The sequence below is a fragment of the Cydia splendana genome, chromosome 4 (assembly GCF_910591565.1).
Source record: "Cydia splendana chromosome 4, ilCydSple1.2, whole genome shotgun sequence".
NCBI lineage: Eukaryota > Metazoa > Arthropoda > Insecta > Lepidoptera > Tortricidae > Cydia > Cydia splendana.
The window spans coordinates 11,604,338-11,624,175 of record NC_085963.1 but is presented as its reverse complement, the minus strand read 5'-3'; the positions used below and the strand labels follow the sequence as shown (position 1 = coordinate 11,624,175).

General features: G+C 38.8%; 3 protein-coding genes across 5 annotated transcripts in view; 2 read left to right on the top strand and 1 right to left on the bottom strand.

The window, feature by feature from the left end:
* Positions 1–19,838, bottom strand: part of LOC134789925 (semaphorin-1A-like) — a 194,357-nt gene that overhangs the window by 35,475 nt on the left and 139,044 nt on the right. For 2 of the 3 annotated variants that reach the window (XM_063760632.1, XM_063760633.1), the window contains 9 exons: positions 19,580–19,676; positions 18,744–18,795; positions 14,681–14,933; positions 13,723–13,916; positions 13,361–13,502; positions 12,599–13,280; positions 12,120–12,433; positions 11,466–11,655; positions 9,557–11,236 (listed from right to left, as the gene is read on the bottom strand). In XM_063760632.1, coding sequence (XP_063616702.1) covers positions 11,014–11,236; positions 11,466–11,655; positions 12,120–12,433; positions 12,599–13,280; positions 13,361–13,502; positions 13,723–13,916; positions 14,681–14,933; positions 18,744–18,795; positions 19,580–19,676 — 2,147 coding nt within the window. In that variant the 3' untranslated portion in view covers positions 9,557–11,013. Of the gene's footprint in view, positions 1–9,556; positions 11,237–11,465; positions 11,656–12,119; positions 12,434–12,598; positions 13,281–13,360; positions 13,503–13,722; positions 13,917–14,680; positions 14,934–18,743; positions 18,796–19,579; positions 19,677–19,838 lie in introns of those variants that run through there. The other variant, XR_010144133.1, reaches the window with a different exon arrangement.
* LOC134789501 (UPF0585 protein CG18661) lies at positions 5,330–6,470 on the top strand. The gene is made up of 2 exons (XM_063760080.1): positions 5,330–5,600; positions 5,727–6,470. Exons 1-2 carry the CDS (start codon positions 5,467–5,469, stop codon positions 6,361–6,363), a joined length of 771 nt encoding a protein of 256 aa, XP_063616150.1. The 5' UTR covers positions 5,330–5,466; the 3' UTR covers positions 6,364–6,470.
* LOC134789939 (uncharacterized) lies at positions 7,403–9,240 on the top strand. The gene is made up of 2 exons (XM_063760668.1): positions 7,403–7,873; positions 7,990–9,240. Exons 1-2 carry the CDS (start codon positions 7,565–7,567, stop codon positions 8,860–8,862), a joined length of 1,182 nt encoding a protein of 393 aa, XP_063616738.1. The 5' UTR covers positions 7,403–7,564; the 3' UTR covers positions 8,863–9,240.

The following is a 19,838-nucleotide window of genomic DNA, read 5'->3' as shown; positions in this document are numbered from 1 at the left end:
TTGGTAGATGTCAAAAAGTGACAAATAACACTTTGCAAAAAGTAAGTTTTCCAAAAAAATAATGTAAATATCAATTTTAAGTGACAAGTTTACCAACATTTATTTTTTATGTACTAAATACATTCAAAAAATTGAAAAAACAAAACAAAAAAAATTTTTTTTTGGTGAAATTGACCTAAACCAAAGAATATAATACTCACTAGGAGAAGAACGGTAACTCCATACAAAAAAATGTCCCCAACCGTTTATACGTTTATACTAGTGGCGCCGTCTTTGTGTACCAATGGAACTAAAGTTGACAACCGGTTTAGCCTGGCGGGTATTGGTAGGTAGTAATTCTGTTGATAAACATATTTGTTATCTTCATATCACGAAATACATGCAAGATGCAAATATTACCCCTTGTTTGTGGTATTATCAATTGATTTAAATAAAAGGCATGTTTATGTTTATAACATTATATATATTATTTATTAAAAAATGTTTTACATATAAAAATATACACTGAAAACTGGCAACTGGCAACTTAATAAAAAAATAGACATTAATAAAGCGCATTCACAAAGTTTTCAGTACCTTTTATACAAATAACATTAGGCATGCCTACCTATTACACTTTACACACAGATACACTACACTTTACATACGGCATTTTACACAGATTTCCAACTTGTATTCATACATTTCTTCACTGTTAATTAATACGCTTTCCAAATGCGTTATGACTCGGTTCCTTCTGAACCCACTAAAGTTGTAAATTTCACTCTGGCTGCTTCAACAGCCGTTGCTCCGCATTTAGCACATTTTCTATGTGCATTGCTGTAATCCATGTAGGTACAGACTTACAGTCTTAAGTGGTACGTAGCGGTACACGTTGTATGTATTATTTAAAGAGTTAATAAATAAAATTTTCGTTATGAACTTTAACCACAGCAGTTGGACACAGTCATTGACAAATATATTTTTTATTATGGTGGGTAGACGTACCTACCCTCCATATATTTTATGAACATTGATAAAGACAGTTGGAAGCAAATATTCATTATAAAACTTAATCGCATGTAATTAAGTTTTAAGCGTTTTAAGTCCCGTTTTATGATTAATATTGTATAAAATTCGTGATAATTTAAATCAGAGTTGGGAGCAATGTTGCTGTAGAAAAATGTTTTTATTTTTATTACTCGCAACTTTTTCCCGGAGGCCAACGCACACATAGAAGATTAAGGCGCACACATGCGCAATTATTTGGGGACATAACTTTCTTAGGAAGTGAACAGGCCTTGACCTAAACTCATATCATTATTCCGTTTTATTTGTATAAAATCAACATGAACTTAATAAATAATACATTCTATAATTTTATAAATTTAACTACACAAATATATTTTTTGATAAATAAATACTATGGTGATAAATTTTTTACAATGTTGACTAGGTACTAACATTCGATAACAATAGAAATTAATAAAAAAATACTATAAATTAGTATATTAAAATATACAAAAGAAAAACCAACACAAGAAACTAAACGTTAAAAATTAAAACTAAAATAAAACAAATCTTAAACTAAACTTATAAGTAAAAAATGCTCCCCAGGTCACCTTCATGCGTTATGGTGCCCAGAAGGCTGGCAGCGTTACCTTTTTGGATGGCCAGGCTTATCCTCTGGCCGAGGTAGCTGCCAGCCCTCCGGTCACCTGAGGTGTCAATGAGGCGCTGTGATATTTCCTTAAAAAGGCTTTTTGCACTAGGCCCCCACGGTCCCAGAGTCTCTACGCCAAACGGCGCAAATATGTAGCCCTCGCCGAGGACAGCATATTTGCGCAGCTTGTTCTGCTCAGCGGTTGTAGCCGCCGCTCCCGCCTTGACGGAGGTCGCCTGTAGGTGGGACGGCGCGAGCGTGTCAACGCAGGTGGCGTCCCATACAAGCGTCCTCCCCGGCCTCCACGGAATAAGTGTCATTCCGTCGGGCCGCTTGCCGTCGTCGCGTGCGATACCGTTCGGCTCTAGGATAGCCGGCACGCTAACGGAAGCAAGCGCCCTCCGGATGACATCATTCAGGGAGGCGTGGCGAGAGATGCGGCCCGCGCTTCTCTGGCAGGACAAGCCGTGGTGGCCCAGCTCGTCAACAATGGAGCCACAGCGGCAGCGGTGAGGCTCATTGGTTTTGACTCCCAATCGCAAACTGGTAGCGAGTGCGAGGGTCGTTCTCTCTAGGAGGGTGCCTATGTTGGGGGATGGCAATGCATGGAGCCAGAGCCCCGACTCTGGCTCCGATACGGCTAGGAGACGAGCGCGCTCTGCAGGGCTTTGAGCATTATCAATAAGAGCTTTTAGGGTGACTCTGCAGAGGGGCTCATCTCAAAGTTTTTGGGAATGAACGAAGGCTGGGATTGGATTTTCCGGGCAGGCTTGCGTCCAAGCATTTTTGGCCTCGATCTGTATCTGGATGCAGATATTGTCGGCGGGAGGGCAAAAAATTTTATTGGCGAAATCTTGCGTGCTGTGGAAAGAGGACAAAAAAGCTGGGAGGGCAACGCTGACAACTTGCCGGATGCCCAGGCCGCCATGACGGATTGGCAAAGAGGCCTGGGTCCAGGCACGGTTGTCCAGGTTGATATTGAGGATTGATGAAAGTGTGAGTTTAAGGACGGAGTCTAGGGGTTCGATAAGATGAGGGTATTTCCAGACGGGGCTGCATCTAAGTATGTATGTGAATTTGGGCACAAAAAGACAAAATTTAATGATTACTAACGCCATGTGTGCGCTGATTTTTAGAAGGCGGTCCGAATAAGCTTTGTGAGTAATTAGATGTTCGCTAATGATAGATTCTATGGATTCCGGGAAGATAGGGGCACCAAGGAGTCTAAGTGAGGGTTTGTCTATGATTTTGATATTTGGAGCTAAAGTGTTGAAATTGGAAATAATGCTTTGCAGGTCGGTAGTGCGGAGAGGATTATTTATAAAAAGTTCACATTTTGTAAAGTTTAATTCTAAGCCTATTGTGTTAAAAGAGTCGGTTAGGCTTCTCAAATCATCTAGAACAGACCTCCAATCACCACCTAGAGTTCCGTCGTCCAGGTACCACGAATTAAATTTTGAATTTAGGTTTGAAATTATGGGGTGGATGGCAAGGCTGAATATAGCTGGTCCAAGTGGGTCGCCTTGCTGACAGCCCACTGCTGATGCCAAGTGATGGGTTTTGAAGAGGAGGTTTGTGGATTGGTGGTAACATTGCCACAGGTATTTGTAGATAAGAGGTGTGGCATCTTGGATTTGTGTCAGTAGGGCGCCTCTATCGACGGAGTTGAAAGCGTTTTTCACGTCCACTTTCAGCAGCACCTCGCACGAGTCGTCATTGACAAAGGCGCGCGCTGCGTGAACAGCAGCCTCGCAGCCGCCAGGTTGAAATTTTTTGGTGAGTGATGGAAAAATATGTTTGCAGCAAATTTTAGAACAAATACGCCGAAAGGTAAAGCCTACAGCGATAGGCCTTATGCCACCGTCTTTCTTTTTAAGGGCGCAGAGATTTGCGCCATATAAGATTCCTAAGACCTCGCTGCAGACTTTACCAGACAGCATGAGGTTTATTAGTTGGGTGATACCGTCCAATAGACGCTCGCCAGCGTCACCGGTGGCACCCTTGTGGCACCGCATAGCAAATCTTTTAGGTGTTGCGGCGAGAGCCCATCGAGGCCACCGGTGGAGCCGTTTTGGAAAGACATAACTGCGGCCAACACATCTTTCTTATTAGCAATCAGGTGTGGTGCATTGGGCTCCGGGGGTTCAGGCATGCGGAGGGATGCTGCTGGAAGTGGATGCTTTGACGTTAATGCTGCGACGGTATCAGGGCAGTCTGGAGCAACAACGTCGCTGGAAAAAAGCATTTGAGCGGCTCCCTTAATGTTCCCGTCAATAATTTTTTGCTCGACTACTTTAAATAATTTTGATTCGTCTTTCGGCCCGCGATTTGGTTGAGGGCGAGGAGCTGGATCTGTGGGGTGGATGCAATTCGATTTAATTTTTTGTGTGAGAAATATATTGTCCTTACTGTCGGTGGTGTGCAGAATTTGGAAACAGAAAGAGAAAAGCTGGATCCAACAATCGATAGTATTTTCGTTAACAGTTTTTGAGATTTTTTGGCTCAAAGCGTTTGCCACGGAGATGCGTGCTCCTTTTGGAATTCTTCTGACGATGGCAGTAGCATTTTTTTGTTCGCCAAGCCAGGATAGAAAATTATCTGTTGTCTCTAAGTCAGGTGTGTTAAGGTTTACTACTGGGATATGGGTAGGTCCTGGCCCTGCATTTGCGCATTGTGTCTGAGTCTGGTGGATGCGCGTGATATGGATGTTCAGACCCTTGCTTCCTTTGTATAGGCGGGACTGGGGGCAAAGCGGGCACTGTACGAGAGTTCCAGTGATGCTGTTGTGGGAGACATTTTGGTGGGCGGATGAGGATGGAGTCTGCGACATGGGCTGAGGAGCATTCACTAACTACTGCACACTAAACTAAATGCTATTTCTAAAGTACAGTAAGAAATAAAAATATATAAAAAGGAATATAAAGAGCACACTACTACAGAGAATGTAGGTAAAGGACCGTGATATGAAAAAACTTGTAAGTAAAAACTATAAATTAACTTAGAATTAAAAATTAATAATAAATTAGTACCTACCTAGTATATTTACAGGATAAAAACTTAACCCAATCATAACAAACTCATATTACATCACAGAATAAGTAATAGTACTATCGTACAGAAAGGAAACATCCTACAAAACCGAAGTTTGACAGCGGTTCAGGGTCGAATCTTGCTATCCCTTTCTAATATATGGCACTATCCCTTTCGACTATTTAGGGTTGTCAAAATTCAAGTGATTATCTTATCTGTGGTCGTGCACGCAAAAGGAAGTCAAGTGGTGCCAACCCTAATAATTGCTCGGAGCAATGCTGAGCCGAGCGGAGCCGAGTTTGGCCGATCTCAGGAGTTTCGCACCCCTGATTACATTTTTTCCTTCTTTTGACCTCAGAAATGCGTGGTTAAAATTATTCGGTTTCCTCATGTAAAGCCCCCTCCTCACTCGTGCGCGAATCGCGGCGCGAAGCCGCGAACGCGAGTGTGGCGTCGATTTTCGCAGACAGCGAAGCATAGTCTGGAGGGGGCTTTACACCGTGTATTTGATTTATTGAATCAAGTTTCAGGGCTTGGGATGTCACATGAGTCACGAGGTGATTCGATTGATGCGATTCCATTGCGATTCTGAATAACATGACAACACCGAAAAATAATGTCATGTCACTCATGTCAATCAATTTGTCATAACCCCAGACTTTTGTTAAGACACCGGTGAAGAAAATAATTAATTTCTCAATAAAATACCAAATTTAATCGCTGCTTGTCTCGTTATCAATGTTATTTGTATTCAATTATCGAGTTGCTCTTATTAAACAGTATACATTCAGTGTATGAATTTCTTTAAAATCATATTAACTTACACGAACCAAGTTAAACAGTGCAGCAAACTTAAATTATTAAAGAAAATAATGGGATCTGTTAAAAAGGGCCGAGAGTTTGCGAGTGAGTTCCACGGAAATGAAAAGTAAGTACTTAATAAGCGAAAGCCCAACGAAGAAAATTATTTGAGTATGTGTGTATTTAAATTATTTTTTACTACTTATATTGTTCGTGTTTTTTTTTTAATCTTAATATTCTATTTTATTTACAGTATAGATGGAGAAAAACTGATTTATCCAGCTGCTTCAAGAAATCAAGAACCCATTCTCCAAGTTTTGAAGAGGTTTGTCATATGTGATGTGGACAGCATTGAAGATGACAGCCCTTTATTCCTAGAGATTGCCTCGGGTTCCGGTCAGCATTTAGCACACTTTGCTCCAAATTTTCCTGGAGTAAAATTCCAGCCTTCTGAGTATGACAAGAGTTTACTTGGAAGTATTTCATACTATGCAAATAATTGCCCAACTAAAAACATACTCCAGCCAATTCACATAAACATTTGTGACAGTTTAGCAAGCCATTTTGAGGCTAACAGCATTGACTATATATATTGTGCTAATATGATTCATATCAGCCCCTATGAATGTACTTTAGGATTATTTAAGAATGCTGGTTCATTTTTAAAGTCAGATGCTCTAATGATAACTTATGGTCCTTACAGTAAGGATGGTGTAATAACACCAGAGAGTAACATCCAGTTTGATGCTGGGTTGAGGGCCAGAGATCCGTCTTGGGGACTCCGTGATATATCTGATCTGATTAAATTAGGTGAAGAAAACAATTTATCCCTTATAGATACAATAGAAATGCCAGCTAATAACAAATCTCTGATATGGAAGAAAAATTAACCACAATGTTTTGACTCAATACTTTATTATTACATTTCAGGGGAAAATTCAAAACTGCTGTAGTAATGCATTTATAATTAGACTTAAACTTATTCTAATAGCATAGTGTCGAGAAAATAAATATACCATTAGAGGAATAATGCTTTATTTGAAATAATTACTGCCAGTTTCAGTGGATTTCAGTCTTTTACACAATTGTTGCATTTACAATGTATTCATTCATACAATATGATCATGTTATCTGTTAAGCAATAAAAAGTCGAGACTACTATTGTATTACAGTTCTTTCCATTTCCATTAACTTCCCTTTAAGGTCCATTAATTTCCATTAAATATTGTGCTACAACTACAAAATCGTTATTTGCCTGTGTACTGGGATAAAGGTGAAAAATTCAGTTCTCAGGTACCTACTATTAAAACTAATTTGCTACACCTGTGAGCAAATTAGTTTTAATAGTAGGTACCTGAGAACTGAATGTGATGATGTTTTATAAAGCCATACATGCGTATCGGACCGCTACCTTAGTCCGATCAAAATATCTCTTTCTCGCTCTCACTTTCCTTAATAGGTCTACAGATTACCGTACCGGACCGCGACCTTGGTGCGGTGAGGTGCACGTATCGATAGTGTGTAAGGTGGTTGCCGTATAAAAGTGCGAACCCAGAAAACCGCCTATTCTATTTCGATTCCTTTACGTTTATGCAAGTTTACAGGTTTTTAGGGTTCCGTACCCAAAGGGTAAAACGGGACCCTATTACTAAGACTCCGCTGTCCGTCCGTCCGTCTGTCACCGCTGTATCTCACGAACCGTGATAGCTAGACAGTTGAAATTTTCACAGATGATGTATTTCTGTTGCCGCTATAACAACAAATACTAAAAAGTACGGAACCCTCGGTGGGCGAGTCCGACCGCACTTGTCCGGTTTTTTATTCAAGTTGTGGAAATAAATTTCAGGGTAATATTCGAACGATTTTTATACATTTCTTTTTCTTGACAGATGCTTGACATTGACAGTGACAGGCTTGGCTGTGACCGACCGAAGGCAATGGCAAGGCAAGTAAACAGAAAAACTATGACAACAATAGTAATAAATAAGCTTATAATAATTGTGTATGTTGCGTAATTTATATATTAATTTGATTCCCATCGAAATGTTCCAAAAATGTTTTAATTATATTGAGAAGTAAGCAGTAAGCACGATGGATTCAGTTAGCAAGAAGTTCATCACCGAAATGTTTTTGGACAGCGACAGTGTTACATCTATAAACAGGCTAGTGGTTGCGGTTGCGAAAGTAGTGAACGAAAACTGTGAAAACATTTCAACTATTAATGAAATTGTTCAAAAAGAATATGATCAAGGATTGCTCCCCAACGACACGAACCAGAAAAAGTCTCAATATGGTCTTCCGGTCTCACGCACATCCAAGAACTTTTATGAAGAAAGTGTTGTACATTTTACTAATGATGACTACGTGGAACTGTTCAAAATGAAAAAAAGCACAGTGGAGGTAAGATTGAAATGATTGATTTGTTACTAAGCATATCATAACTATTTGCATTAATTATTTCTAGCTAGAGTGGATTGTGATGCTATTATTAAACAAGTGTTTCTTTTAAATTTCAGGCTCTCATCAACTTTTTGAAAGACTTCATAAAGATAGGAAGCATTGTACCATTGGCTAAAAAAGTTCATGTCTTTCTTTGGCTGTTGATCAACTCATCATCGTGCAGTGAAGTTGGCCTCCTGTTCAACCTGCATAAATCAACAGTGAACGTGATATTCCATGAAATTGCTACACTGTTAACTGAGCAAAGATATAATTTTATCAGCTGGCCATCAATAGAAGAGCAACATCTCACAAGGGTGAAAGTTAATAATAGATTCAATTTTCCAAATTGTGTGGGTTTCATTGACGCTTGCAGATTAAAGGTATCATCTATAAGAAATAAAAAATCGAAACCTGAAATAGTACTTCTTCAGGCAGTCTGTGATGAGTCACTCATGTTTATAGATATCCATGCAAGTGAAATTGGAAGAACAAGGAAAGGAAGAGTATTTAGAGAAAGTAAACTTTCTCAGGAGCTGAAGAATTTTATTGATTTTGAAAATCACATACTAGGCGACTCTCAGTATAAGTTGAGGAAAAATTTGATAACACCTTTTTCTAGTGAAGAATTACTAACCAGTGAAGAGATGAAGTTCAACGAGGTTCACTGGAAAGCTCGCTCATATATTGGTCATGCATTTGAGCTGCTTAAGGAGAGATTTAGAAAGTTAAATCATATTGACATCAACAAGCCTGAAACTGTTAAAACACTGATATATGCTTCGTGTGTGCTTCATAACTTTATATTACTCCATGAGGGGTGCCCGGATTTGAAAGAGGAAGCAATTGCTTGTAATGATGGTGTTGTTATTGATACAAATATTGTCACAAGTGCAGTTGAAAAGCGCCAATTTCTATGTAATTATATTAATTATTTGGAAAGTACTTAACCCTTTAAATCAGCGGTCGGCAACCAGCGGCCCGCGAACCTCTCACTTGCGGCCCGCGAGTCTCCCTGACTATTTTGTGTGTAATATTGACAAATGACAATGTCTGATAAAGTCATAAATATTAACAAAGTGCGGCCCGCGTCCACTTCGTTAACTGCTATGTGGCCCTTGGCTGCTAAAAGGTTGCCGACCGCTGCTTTAAATGACACACTTATTGTGTGCGGCGCGTCATTCTGAACCTTGTCAGAATGCACAAAGGTATTGGACTGTAGCTGCGCGCGTCAGTTGACGTCTTTGGCAATTAAATGGTTAAATCAGTGACTATGGTTTGGTAATCTACCTATGTAAATCAATACAAAATAAATGAACATTTCTGTAGTCACGTGTTTATGGCTTCCTCAACAAGGTATATTTTTTAGTAGTATTTTTATTCCCAGTAGTTACCACCAAGCCGAGTTGGTGGTAACTAGTGGGATTTTTTTTTTCCAGTAGTTACCAGTGGTAAAAGGTGGGAAAAAAATTCCCAGTAGTTACCATTGGTAAGAACTTGGTGGTAACTAGTGGGAATAACCCAAAAAGTCCTGCTGTTGCCAATGGTAACGAGTTGGTGGTAACAGCTGGGAATAAACCATTAATTTTTCTGAAAGTTATGATGGGTCTTTGAGAATCTGTGAAATGAATGGAAACTACGTCATAATGTAATAATACTTTTATTTCTCCAGCATTATTGGAAATTGATAAAATTGCTAAATATTTAATTGATTCACTACAATATAAAAAATATGTAAAACAAAAGTGATTTTGAGTATACTGGATTTCTTGATTTCTGTTGATCAAACATCACAATTTTACAATTGCTTGAAAACTTATGTAGAAAATAGGTAAATATTTAAAAATAAAATTATAATAATAACATTTGTTTAAATGTCATGATACTATATAATAGCATTATTTTCTACTGCTAGTCAAGTAGTATATATGTACACGAACAGATTACCTCCTTATCTTAAAACTTTGTTTCACGGTGGGAAAACTTGCTAATTTTTAGATCTCTGGTGGTTATTTCAGCCCAAAGTACCTTCATATAATGATTTAGGTCACTCAAGTCTGGTTATTGAAATAAATTATGAGTAGGTGCACACTCAGAATATGATTATGAAAGCTAATCAAAGTAATTGTAGTGCTAATTTTATATGAAACAGGAGTAAATGTTTACGTAACCATGCAGGGAAGCATATGATATTGATATTTCTAATACCATTGAATAATATTTACATTATTATAATTATAAAAACATATATGTCACTAGTTGAAATAATATTTAAATAAGTAATTTGATGCAGCTTGAATTATAATCACCAGGATATATATTTCTTTATACCCGATTTTCATACATTTTAGGCACTAAATTGGCAACCTACAAGGCACTATGCACTTAGCACAGCAATTTTAATGCTATAATAATTTTATAGTTAACGAAATTTATAATATGATTTGTTTTATTTCAATATAAGAACATATTTGTAATATGTAACTTTTCTTGAGCTTGATCTACTCTGCATCTACGTAATAGAAAACTTGTACAATCTAATTTTCCTATATATTTTTCCTACTATGATCCAACGTATGTATTGATTAACTTCACAGACCTGAATAACGAGTATGATATTAGCTCTCCCTGCTAGCTATTTCAGCATTATATACACATTTAATATCATATTTACATAGCTCAATGCATTATATTTCTATTGTAATTACCTATGGAATGTTTTAAATAGATATTCAATACTAAAACCGATACAATACCAATCATGTAACATGGTAAATTGTTTATATTCAAATATAACAGTCAGTGTGTATTTTTCACAACAAATTCAGTTTTAGTGTTAAACACCTTGTTCATTCTTCAACCATTTATTAACTAGTCGATTTCTACATCTCATAAGTCTATAAATAAAATGCTTCAATCTCGGCGCACATGAACGTCCCGGTGACACGTATTTATTGTTGTCCGTCAACTATACATCACAATATTTACAAGAGTTGCACACAATTCACTGTAACACTAGTCCGATCCGACTCGTCGGAAGCCTTGGCACGCAATGTTTATCACTTTGTAATGGACCCGTAAAAGGTTTGCTTGGGTAGGTTTCAAATGTAAGTCTTTTTAACTTTCTGTAGCGTGCCGCACTTGAGATCCTTGTCGAGGGACTCCGTGGAGTTGCGGAGGTCGAGGGTGCGCTCCTTGCCCAGCTCGAGGTGCAGGTTGTCCTGCTTGGCGAGCGGGCACACGTTCGCCACCATGTTCACGTTTTTGGAACGCGGCGGCAGGTACGCTGAATTAGCGTTCAATGGCGTTTCTAGCGGGCTTAATCTGGAAACAAATGCATCATCTTAATATGTATTTCTATTTTTTTACCTACTTAGTTATTTTGTTAAACAATTGTCTACGACATAAATGTTAAAAATGGCTCACTTTTGGAAATTATTAAGACTCGGTACGTAATAAAACTTTTTTGTTAGGTTTTGATAATATTGTGATATACCTACCTAATTCAAATAATCGTTAATATTGATAATACGAGGAAATCATTCCCAATTACCTGTTTAAATGATTGTGTTGTTCATTGAACGGTGAGGTATCGGTAAAAAATGGGTGTCGAAATCGCCGAGAGAAAAGGTACCCGATGACGAATCCCACCATGAGGGTGACCAGGCAGGACGCCACCACGGCGGTCATGAGCGCCTGCGCGCTGTAGATGTTCCCGTCGGCGGCGGCGACTGTTAGAGAATCTGTAGACAAATAAACATTTATTATAATACCGACGTTTTTGTGATTTAAAATAATGGACTTCTAGTCATTTTAATCTAAAAATGGGATTCAATTTAGATTTTTAAACAAAAAACTCATTTACAGCTTTTATAAATATTAGATTTAAAACTGCAACAGATGGGTTATTCACAGCTGTTACCACCAAGTTGTTACCAATGGTAACAGTTGGATTTTTTTAACCTGTTAACACTGGGTGCCACCCACCGATTCACTTTGGTGATAGTAACTACTGGATTTTTTCAGTAGGTACTTAGTTACCACTAGTAAAAGTCGAAAGCAGTGTTTCTCAGTAATTTAGGTTACTACCACCAATTTTTATCGGAATTAATAAAAATATCTCCAAACATATTTCATTTGTGGGTTGAATATTTGTTTTCATGGGGAGGTTTTTAAAGCTCTTATTGTACAATCTACTATTATTTACCTGTTTCGTGTTTGTTAGTTTTCTCTTCGGAGAGAACATTTGTTTCGACAACTTCTATTAATATTTCATTTTGAAAGTCATCAGTCTTTCGTGTGTCGGGTTCGGATATCACGGGCTTTTTTGTGCCCGGATTTCTATTACTATGTCGGTCGCCCGGTAAAAGGGCGGGAAGTTTATTACATATTTCAGTCTTTCCGTTCTCTACATTTTGTAGGAATCTCTCTGGGTTCGGAAATTGTCTGTTTCCGACCCAAGCGCATTGTTGTTGCTTAGAGTCCCATGCGCAGTGAGGGTCTTGCAGCGCCACACATTCCCTGGAAGTTAATAATATCTAATCAGCACAGTAAGATAATAATTATAAGTAGTGAGATAGCTTGGGTGTGCCAGTTGACGTATCGGATATTGTACTTTCATTGCTGTTCCAAGTACTTAACTGATAAGACAAAAAAACAAAAGTAAACAATAAAATGCTGCTATACCTGCACGATTGCACGTTGCCGCAGTGTGATAGCGACACGGCTTTAATGATGTCACCCGACGCTATTATTAATTTCTCCGTAGTGAGGGCCACGTGCATCTGCTTGATCGGGACGCCTTGAGGTAGCACTTGTACCTCGGAAATCACGGCCGTCCTCACGGGGTTTCTACTGTATTCATCGGTACTCGAATCGAAAACACCATCGTTGGCTGCAACGTTGACCGCTTTTATTACTCTACCGTCGTCCGTTCCGACGTATATAACGTCGTATTTGTTACCATTCATGGCTTGAACTTGAGGGTGAACAGCGATAGCAGAGAATCTATATTGTAAACTAACTCTTGTCAATATTGGCCTCTGGAGGAACGAGGAAACTGACTTATCCATCAGGGGATGCGTTTTAATAAAGTTAACTCCCGAGTCGGATAGTGTCCGGCTGTCTTCTACGCAGGCACCCGGCCTAGGTTCAGGAACTTTATCTTTTTCTAACGGCAGCCAGTTAGAGTTCATGCTTTCTTGGCCTTTGAACGGCCCCTCAAATGCGTCTAAAATATCTCTCATAGCAAAGGCGCACACTGCTGAGCCACCGATAGCATTTTGCGGTGTAGTAAATACTGCATATATGATATCATTTCGGCTGCTGCCACTTCCATAAATACCGTTGATTAATTCCGTTGTCGCTTCTGAAATAATTTAAATACGTAATTTATGTATCCATCATAACAGATAGCTCAACGAGTTGTCACATCACAACAATACTTACGAATTTCATCAAAATAAAACGGATATTCTCCAGACATTGAACAGTTTAAACGGGTCTTCATAAACGAGGTCCACCGGTCACTAAATGTGTGTGGCCCGCCTTTATCTTTTAGACACACTCTGGCTACTCTCGAATACACCGACTGTAACAGAAATAATAATAAAAGTTAGCTAGCAGTAACTGTAAAAAAAAAGCCATCGTAACATATTAGTTAACCGCCATGATTATTATTGAGCAAACCTCAGATTACTTTTGAAGCGTTATAGCATTAAATGGCGTATGTAATTTTGGATTTCTTGGAATTGACGTAATAACATATAGGTAGTTTGAGTGATTAGTACGATTGACGTTATAACAGGTACCTTGCCGCAGTTCATGTATTCGACGGCGGTTTCGCGATAGAAAAAGTAGACGTGGCTAGTGGATGCAACCGCGCCGACGAACGAGGGGTCGTTGAGCAGGCGCAGGTCGGATCGCTCCGTGCGCACCGGCTCGCGGTAGATCAGCGGGTCCGTGCCGGAGAAGTCCGCCGCCGTCGCCGTATATAATTGACCGTCTAGAAAAACACAGTTTAACTTACAAAACAAATCGAAAATATAAAAAGTGCTCTTTACAGAGTTTTCAATGTATCTTGTTACGTGATGTTTTACCAAAACACGTTTATTTTAAGACATAGGTACTTTAACATTATCTTTACACAAGTCGCCGTAAAGAGAATAAGTACCTACTTATACTTAATCACTACGAGTAGGTATACCTACAAGTTCTTCTGAGAATGCCAAAGGCACGCTTATGTTATGTCGTAAAAATAGTGAAAGTAAGTAGGTTAGACATTCAGCTGTTTCAATGTTTTATGCAAATTACAGCCGAGTCCATTAACGGATAGGTAAGAGTCAAATAAGGAATCGTGCCACTAATTATGCGGTTTCTTCATCCCATTCGTGTCTGTACTGTGGGTACATTACTCGAACTTACTGTCATTAAGTTTAACTGTAATTTGAATTGCGGTTTTGAAGTGCACGTAGTTCATTTTACTTCTTATTATAGCGTTTTATATTTGCAGATTAACACTAGTGTTTCAGAATATAACGGCATCTAATATGGGTTGGATAGGACTAACTGTAAAGGCTATAAATTGATTCATATCGCGGCGTCGCGTCGTGTTCGGTGCAACCCCTCTCTGGGTGGCGCGGTGTCGTGCCTTCTCCTTAGATGATCATTGCTATGTGTGATCACGCCGCAGCCAGGAAATTGTTCGATTCATAAAGGTTAAGCTCATCATTGGCATTTACAAGGGAATATAGTGGCTTTGAAGCTTACCGGCAAATATGGCGGTCGAATTGTGTTGCGGATCGTAGGGGCAGCGGCCGGTGCCGTCGAATTCCTCCAGGTGTTGGGTCGGTGGGTGCCGGGCGTACCTCCTGCACAGCGGTTTGAACGCGTTGGTGCCGCAGACTAGCAATCGCCCGTGCGACCTCGCTGCTACACGGGGGTAGTTTTGACATTCGTCTAATGATTTTCCTTTCAACTGGCATAGTTCCGTATGAGCATCCGTTGAATTCCATTCGAGGCGCTGCGAACAAATATTATATAAACTTAAAAATTGTAAACAAAATTATGAATGAATCAAAGGATGACTAATGATACTCCCACAGTAGGTATCAATACAACTTGATTAAATAATCAATACATGCTCCGTTTTGGCTCATTTGCACAATTTGTAAAGAGCGTGAGCTGGTTTCGTAACAGCCAGTTGTGAAGCGACAGCAGCTTATTGTGTCGTGACAAACAAATGTCAGCTGCTCATCTCGGACACGTTGTTAGGACGTACCGTAATAAGTGTATAAGTAGTAAGTAGAACCAGTTTAATATGATCACTCGCAAAATATAATATTTTCTATTTATTCCTGGCCTACCTACCTATTTTCCTCCGTTTAAGTATTTATGCCGAGTAGGTGTAGGCCAACCTAAGGGACGCTGTTATGAGATGAGTTCGAGGCAGCAAGCGATATTGCTATCTAATTCCACCACATAGCTCCGTTTCAGGCCTACGTTGTGGGGGCCAACGTAGGCCTAGGCGTAGGTATATGTGTAATTGTGTATTCGGCATTAAGTAGAAATGTGAAAAAAAAGTTCATGTCTTGGTTCCAAAAGCCATGAAAACATATCCCTAAGCTAATAAGTCGTTCATCGTGTCTAGTTAACAAACATACCTACAAGCGCCATCATAAAATATTCCACTAAGTCGGTTTATGTTTAGAGCATGAAAGTAGCTAACGGCACGTGGGCAGTTAAGTTCCTATTAATAATTCTCGGAGACAAGGTATCTTTCTACTTGCCAGCTACAAGGTATTGCACTTTGCTTCGAGAATACTAGTCGCGCATTTGATAGTGCATTAGAGTCCCGTTACACTGCGTTGTATCTATTATAATACCGACTTACAGTATCTATTAAATTAATAAAACTTCAGCCCCACAAGTGCAAACCAGGGCGCTAAATCAGATACAGACGTGTTAACTTATATACATGTGACTTAGCTAGAAAGATTGTTTCCCTGTCGTAAATAAGTTTTAATTAAAATACGGGTAGGTACCTATAGGTACGTCCCGCCTGTTACCACTGGGAACAACTGGGAATAAATACTTATACCTACATTCTAGAGTTAGATCAACCTAAGTTGACAGCGATTTTTATAGCCCATACTGTGGCAAGTGTTATTTTAAACGTCAAACTTCTATGAAATTATGACGTTTAAATAACACTTGTACAGTCTTGAGTTATCAAAATCGCTGCCAATTTAGCTTCGTCTAACTACTCTTAACTCTACAAGTCCTCAGTTGTTACTACAATTTTAGTTAGATTATTTACATAAATGGCACTTTTTAAGTATTATCATAAGGTATTTATTTATACCTACATTAATGATATAAACCCGACAGAAATTGACAAAAGGAGTTGAGTAGGTAGGTACCCTCTTGGCTATTAATATTCGAGCTTCGAGTTAACGTACGGGCACCGTGTCACACGTGAATTATTCAACGATAGGGCTAGACTTAACATGTGACGTGAAGTTTAAAGGGTTTTTCAAGGTTTCCGATTTCAAAGATAAGAACGATTAGGTATATACTTATACATCGTCGTCATAGGTAAGTTAGGTAGAGTACTGTAGAGGTAAGAAGTTAAAGTCGTATTAAAATGAGCCGGTTTAATTTTTAAACATCTTTATTTTTCAACCGACTCGGAAGATAATTTTTGACGACTCTTTATACCGACTTAGAGCTTTGTAACATAGGTTCCTAGTAGATAGGTAAGTATTATTTTTTGACTGATTACCCATAACTCCTGTTTCAGACCGGAATAAATATTACAGGCGTAATTACAAGTAAGGGCTGAAATAGACGGCGCGCGAACTCGCATGCGATTTTGGTTACATTGCGGACTGTTGGTTACGTCCAATTAAACCCACCAATCAAAAACCGCAATGTAATGAAACTCGCATGCGAGTTTTCGCATCGTCTAAATGAGCCTTTACTTAGTACATTTGCACGACTTTCCGATAAGCTTACCTATTTGTTCATATCGGATCGCGAGGAAGGTCGGTTGGTATTCTGTTTTGCGGTTCCTTTAAATCAAATGTCTATCTAATCAGTTAGGTAGGTTCTTAAGTTACAAAGATGCGCTCAAGAATGAATTAATAGAATATTAGTTTCAGCGATCGAATTTTGCTGCGCTAAAGCAATATCGGGCGGAGATGGCAGCGCGCCAAACACCCTCGAGCCGCCCTACGTCCGTCGTATTTTTGTTTCATGCGCACATTGTGATGCCATTAATCGTTGCCCGCTTGAATTATGAATTGCCAAGCTGCGCTCTTGGTTATCTATTATCAGTCATCCCCAACGTGCGCAACGTCATTTAGGTTCGAATAAACTAAGTTATATGTTTTTGAGGTACCTAGGTATACCTACCTAGTTGATTGAGCATTGTCGCTTTCCTGCATGAACACAAAACTTGAATTTTGAGTTTCTATTCACAACTCCTCTAAAATTTAATAAGTTTTTCGTATGTATTTAGATATTTTACATAACGAAAAGTAGTGAGACTATCCCTTAGCTTGGTCTATAAAGGAAACTTTGTGTTTTGATCCTTGCCAATTAAAAACGATTTCAATATACCTATTTCAACGATGACGGAATGTATAAAGTTATACGGGAGTTATGGGACACTATGGTACACGTTTATGTACAAGTGGCTAATCCATAAAAAAATAAATTTTCAGTTCTTCTGGCGGAAGCCGTCGTCGCCGGTAGCCGGATACCTTTCAACAGCAATTGTGTTGTTTCAAAGCAGAATTTTTATTTAAGTAAATAATCTCGCACGATTTACAAAATAAACAGTGCGCCGAGCGAAATGGGTCGTAACTAAGAATAAACAGAGAGTGCAACGGAAAGCAGCGGGGACGGGGAACTGTTGTAAAGTTGTTTGCGCAAGATTAGATACATAAACCTGTAGTGTAGTAGTGCGATACGTGGCTTTCGGCGGCTGCGCCAGCGGGTCGCCGACCGGCTTCATGAAAAACCGGTGTCTCGCTTCAAGGGTTCCGTAATTATTGTACTACTGCTCAGTTTAAACTAATAAAAACTGACTTCCAGATATTCAGCAATTTGGGAGTCTGTACCAAGTACCAATACAAATTTTAATTTTGAAAATCACTAGCAGAAACAGCACACGCCAAAACATTTTTATTAGTTTTTTTTACAATTTTTTTTTATTCGTTTAGAAGTCACATTTCTTTTAAGCAGCCTACATTTTACTAGGTATGTAAATTATAGGTTAAATAAATTATAGTCTAAGTAAATAAGTAGGCCCCCTAAAAAAGTATCTGAAAGTAGGTACCTATACTTTGTTTTACCTTGGTTCAGTTTTAAAAGCTTGAAGTGTCTAGAAGATATTTTTATGTATCGGGGAAAAATACTCGTACTAGTTTTTTTTATTTATATGTAACACAGTGTATTAATAAAATAATTGTGAATGTTTTGTTACGGACCCCTAATAAACCCTATCTATCGGCACTTAGCAAACTTCGGCTACCGTTTAGCAACACTGGTCTGGTTGTTGTCTGCTTTAAAATCAAACGCTATCGCTTCCCGGCCTTGTACTATTTTTTGTGCACCGCAGCACCGCCTGTCAGTACCTAAGATTATCGAAACATATCGCAGTTGAAAGACGTACCTCAATATCCTCCGGATGTATTTTTTATACCAGCGATTTCATAAAATTAAAATGCATTTAAATATCTCAGGTAAAGACACAATACCACCTAAAGAATAGCATTTCTCCAAAGAATATCCTTTTACATGCAAATGAATAATGAATAAACATTACCTGATCTAAATTCTCCGACAAGTCGTACAGGCTGAGGTTGTAGACAGTGTTTCTGGAACAAAATACGTTAAATTAGTGGCGACAATTGAATATGCAAGCCGTAACAAGGTGCGTTTCGTTCAAGCACTGGGGATCGCAGCGCCGGGACGGCGAGGTGCACACCTGCCCAAACACAACTTAACATTCCCCGCGTAGCATCTTTTTATGGAAATTAGGCTATTCGATGCTAATTCTGTTTTACTTGGTAATCATCACGTTTACCGCTCAGAAAAAACTTGAGGCTCACACAGGAAAAAATATATTTTCTTTTCCTTCGTTATGAGGCAGGCACGCAAACATGTCTCAGACACAGGCCCTGGCACTACCGGAAATATCATCATATCATCAAAACGGCAAATTCAAAAAAATAATAATGGAGATGTTCCTCCGTTATTGTATTGGTATTTCATTAACCAAACGTCACGTAACTCTAGGAACACTGCCACTTATAAACATAAACATAATTTATACTATTAGAAGTATAAGAACAAATTAAATTATTTTCAGAAAATATTTTAATTTGTTTTTATCAAAATGGTTACATTCATAACATGTCATGTCATGACCTAAAACATGACACAAACATCAATTATTAAGATGTCACGGCGTTGTTAAAGTGAGATTTACATTTATTTCTTTCCATCCGTTCCAAGCCTGGTACTAGTTTTCATTTGGTGATATTGGAAATCACTCTACGTCATTTGTCACATTGTTGTTTTTGTCAGATTATGTTGAAAGTGTTGAAACTAATATTTGATTTACAGACTTTGGGAATATCCAAATGGTGTATAGCTTACCTGCCACCGACAATAATGGAGAAGTCATCCTTATCTAAAATACGGAAATGATCTGGCGCAGCCGCTTCGCCGACGAACTGTTCTGAAGTTTCATCGCCTGTAACAAATCGATAATAACTTAGTTTATACCGAGTCATTGACTTAATGGAGTTACGATTCGGTATGAAATTAATATTCGGTATTACGGACAAGCTAGTGGAGGAATGAGCAAGCATGACCTGCGATTTGTGGCCTCGCATTACCCGACCGCCATATTACG

Coding starts and splice junctions, on each gene's coding strand:
- LOC134789939 (XM_063760668.1), top strand. CDS start 7,565: ATGGATTCAGTTAGCAAGAAGTTCATCACCGAAATGTTTTTGGACAGC. Junction 7,874..7,989: donor TGAAAAAAAGCACAGTGGAG/GTAAGATTGAAA, acceptor TTTAAATTTCAG/GCTCTCATCAACTTTTTGAA.
- LOC134789501 (XM_063760080.1), top strand. CDS start 5,467: ATGAATTTCTTTAAAATCATATTAACTTACACGAACCAAGTTAAACAG. Junction 5,601..5,726: donor GAGTTCCACGGAAATGAAAA/GTAAGTACTTAA, acceptor TTTTATTTACAG/TATAGATGGAGAAAAACTGA.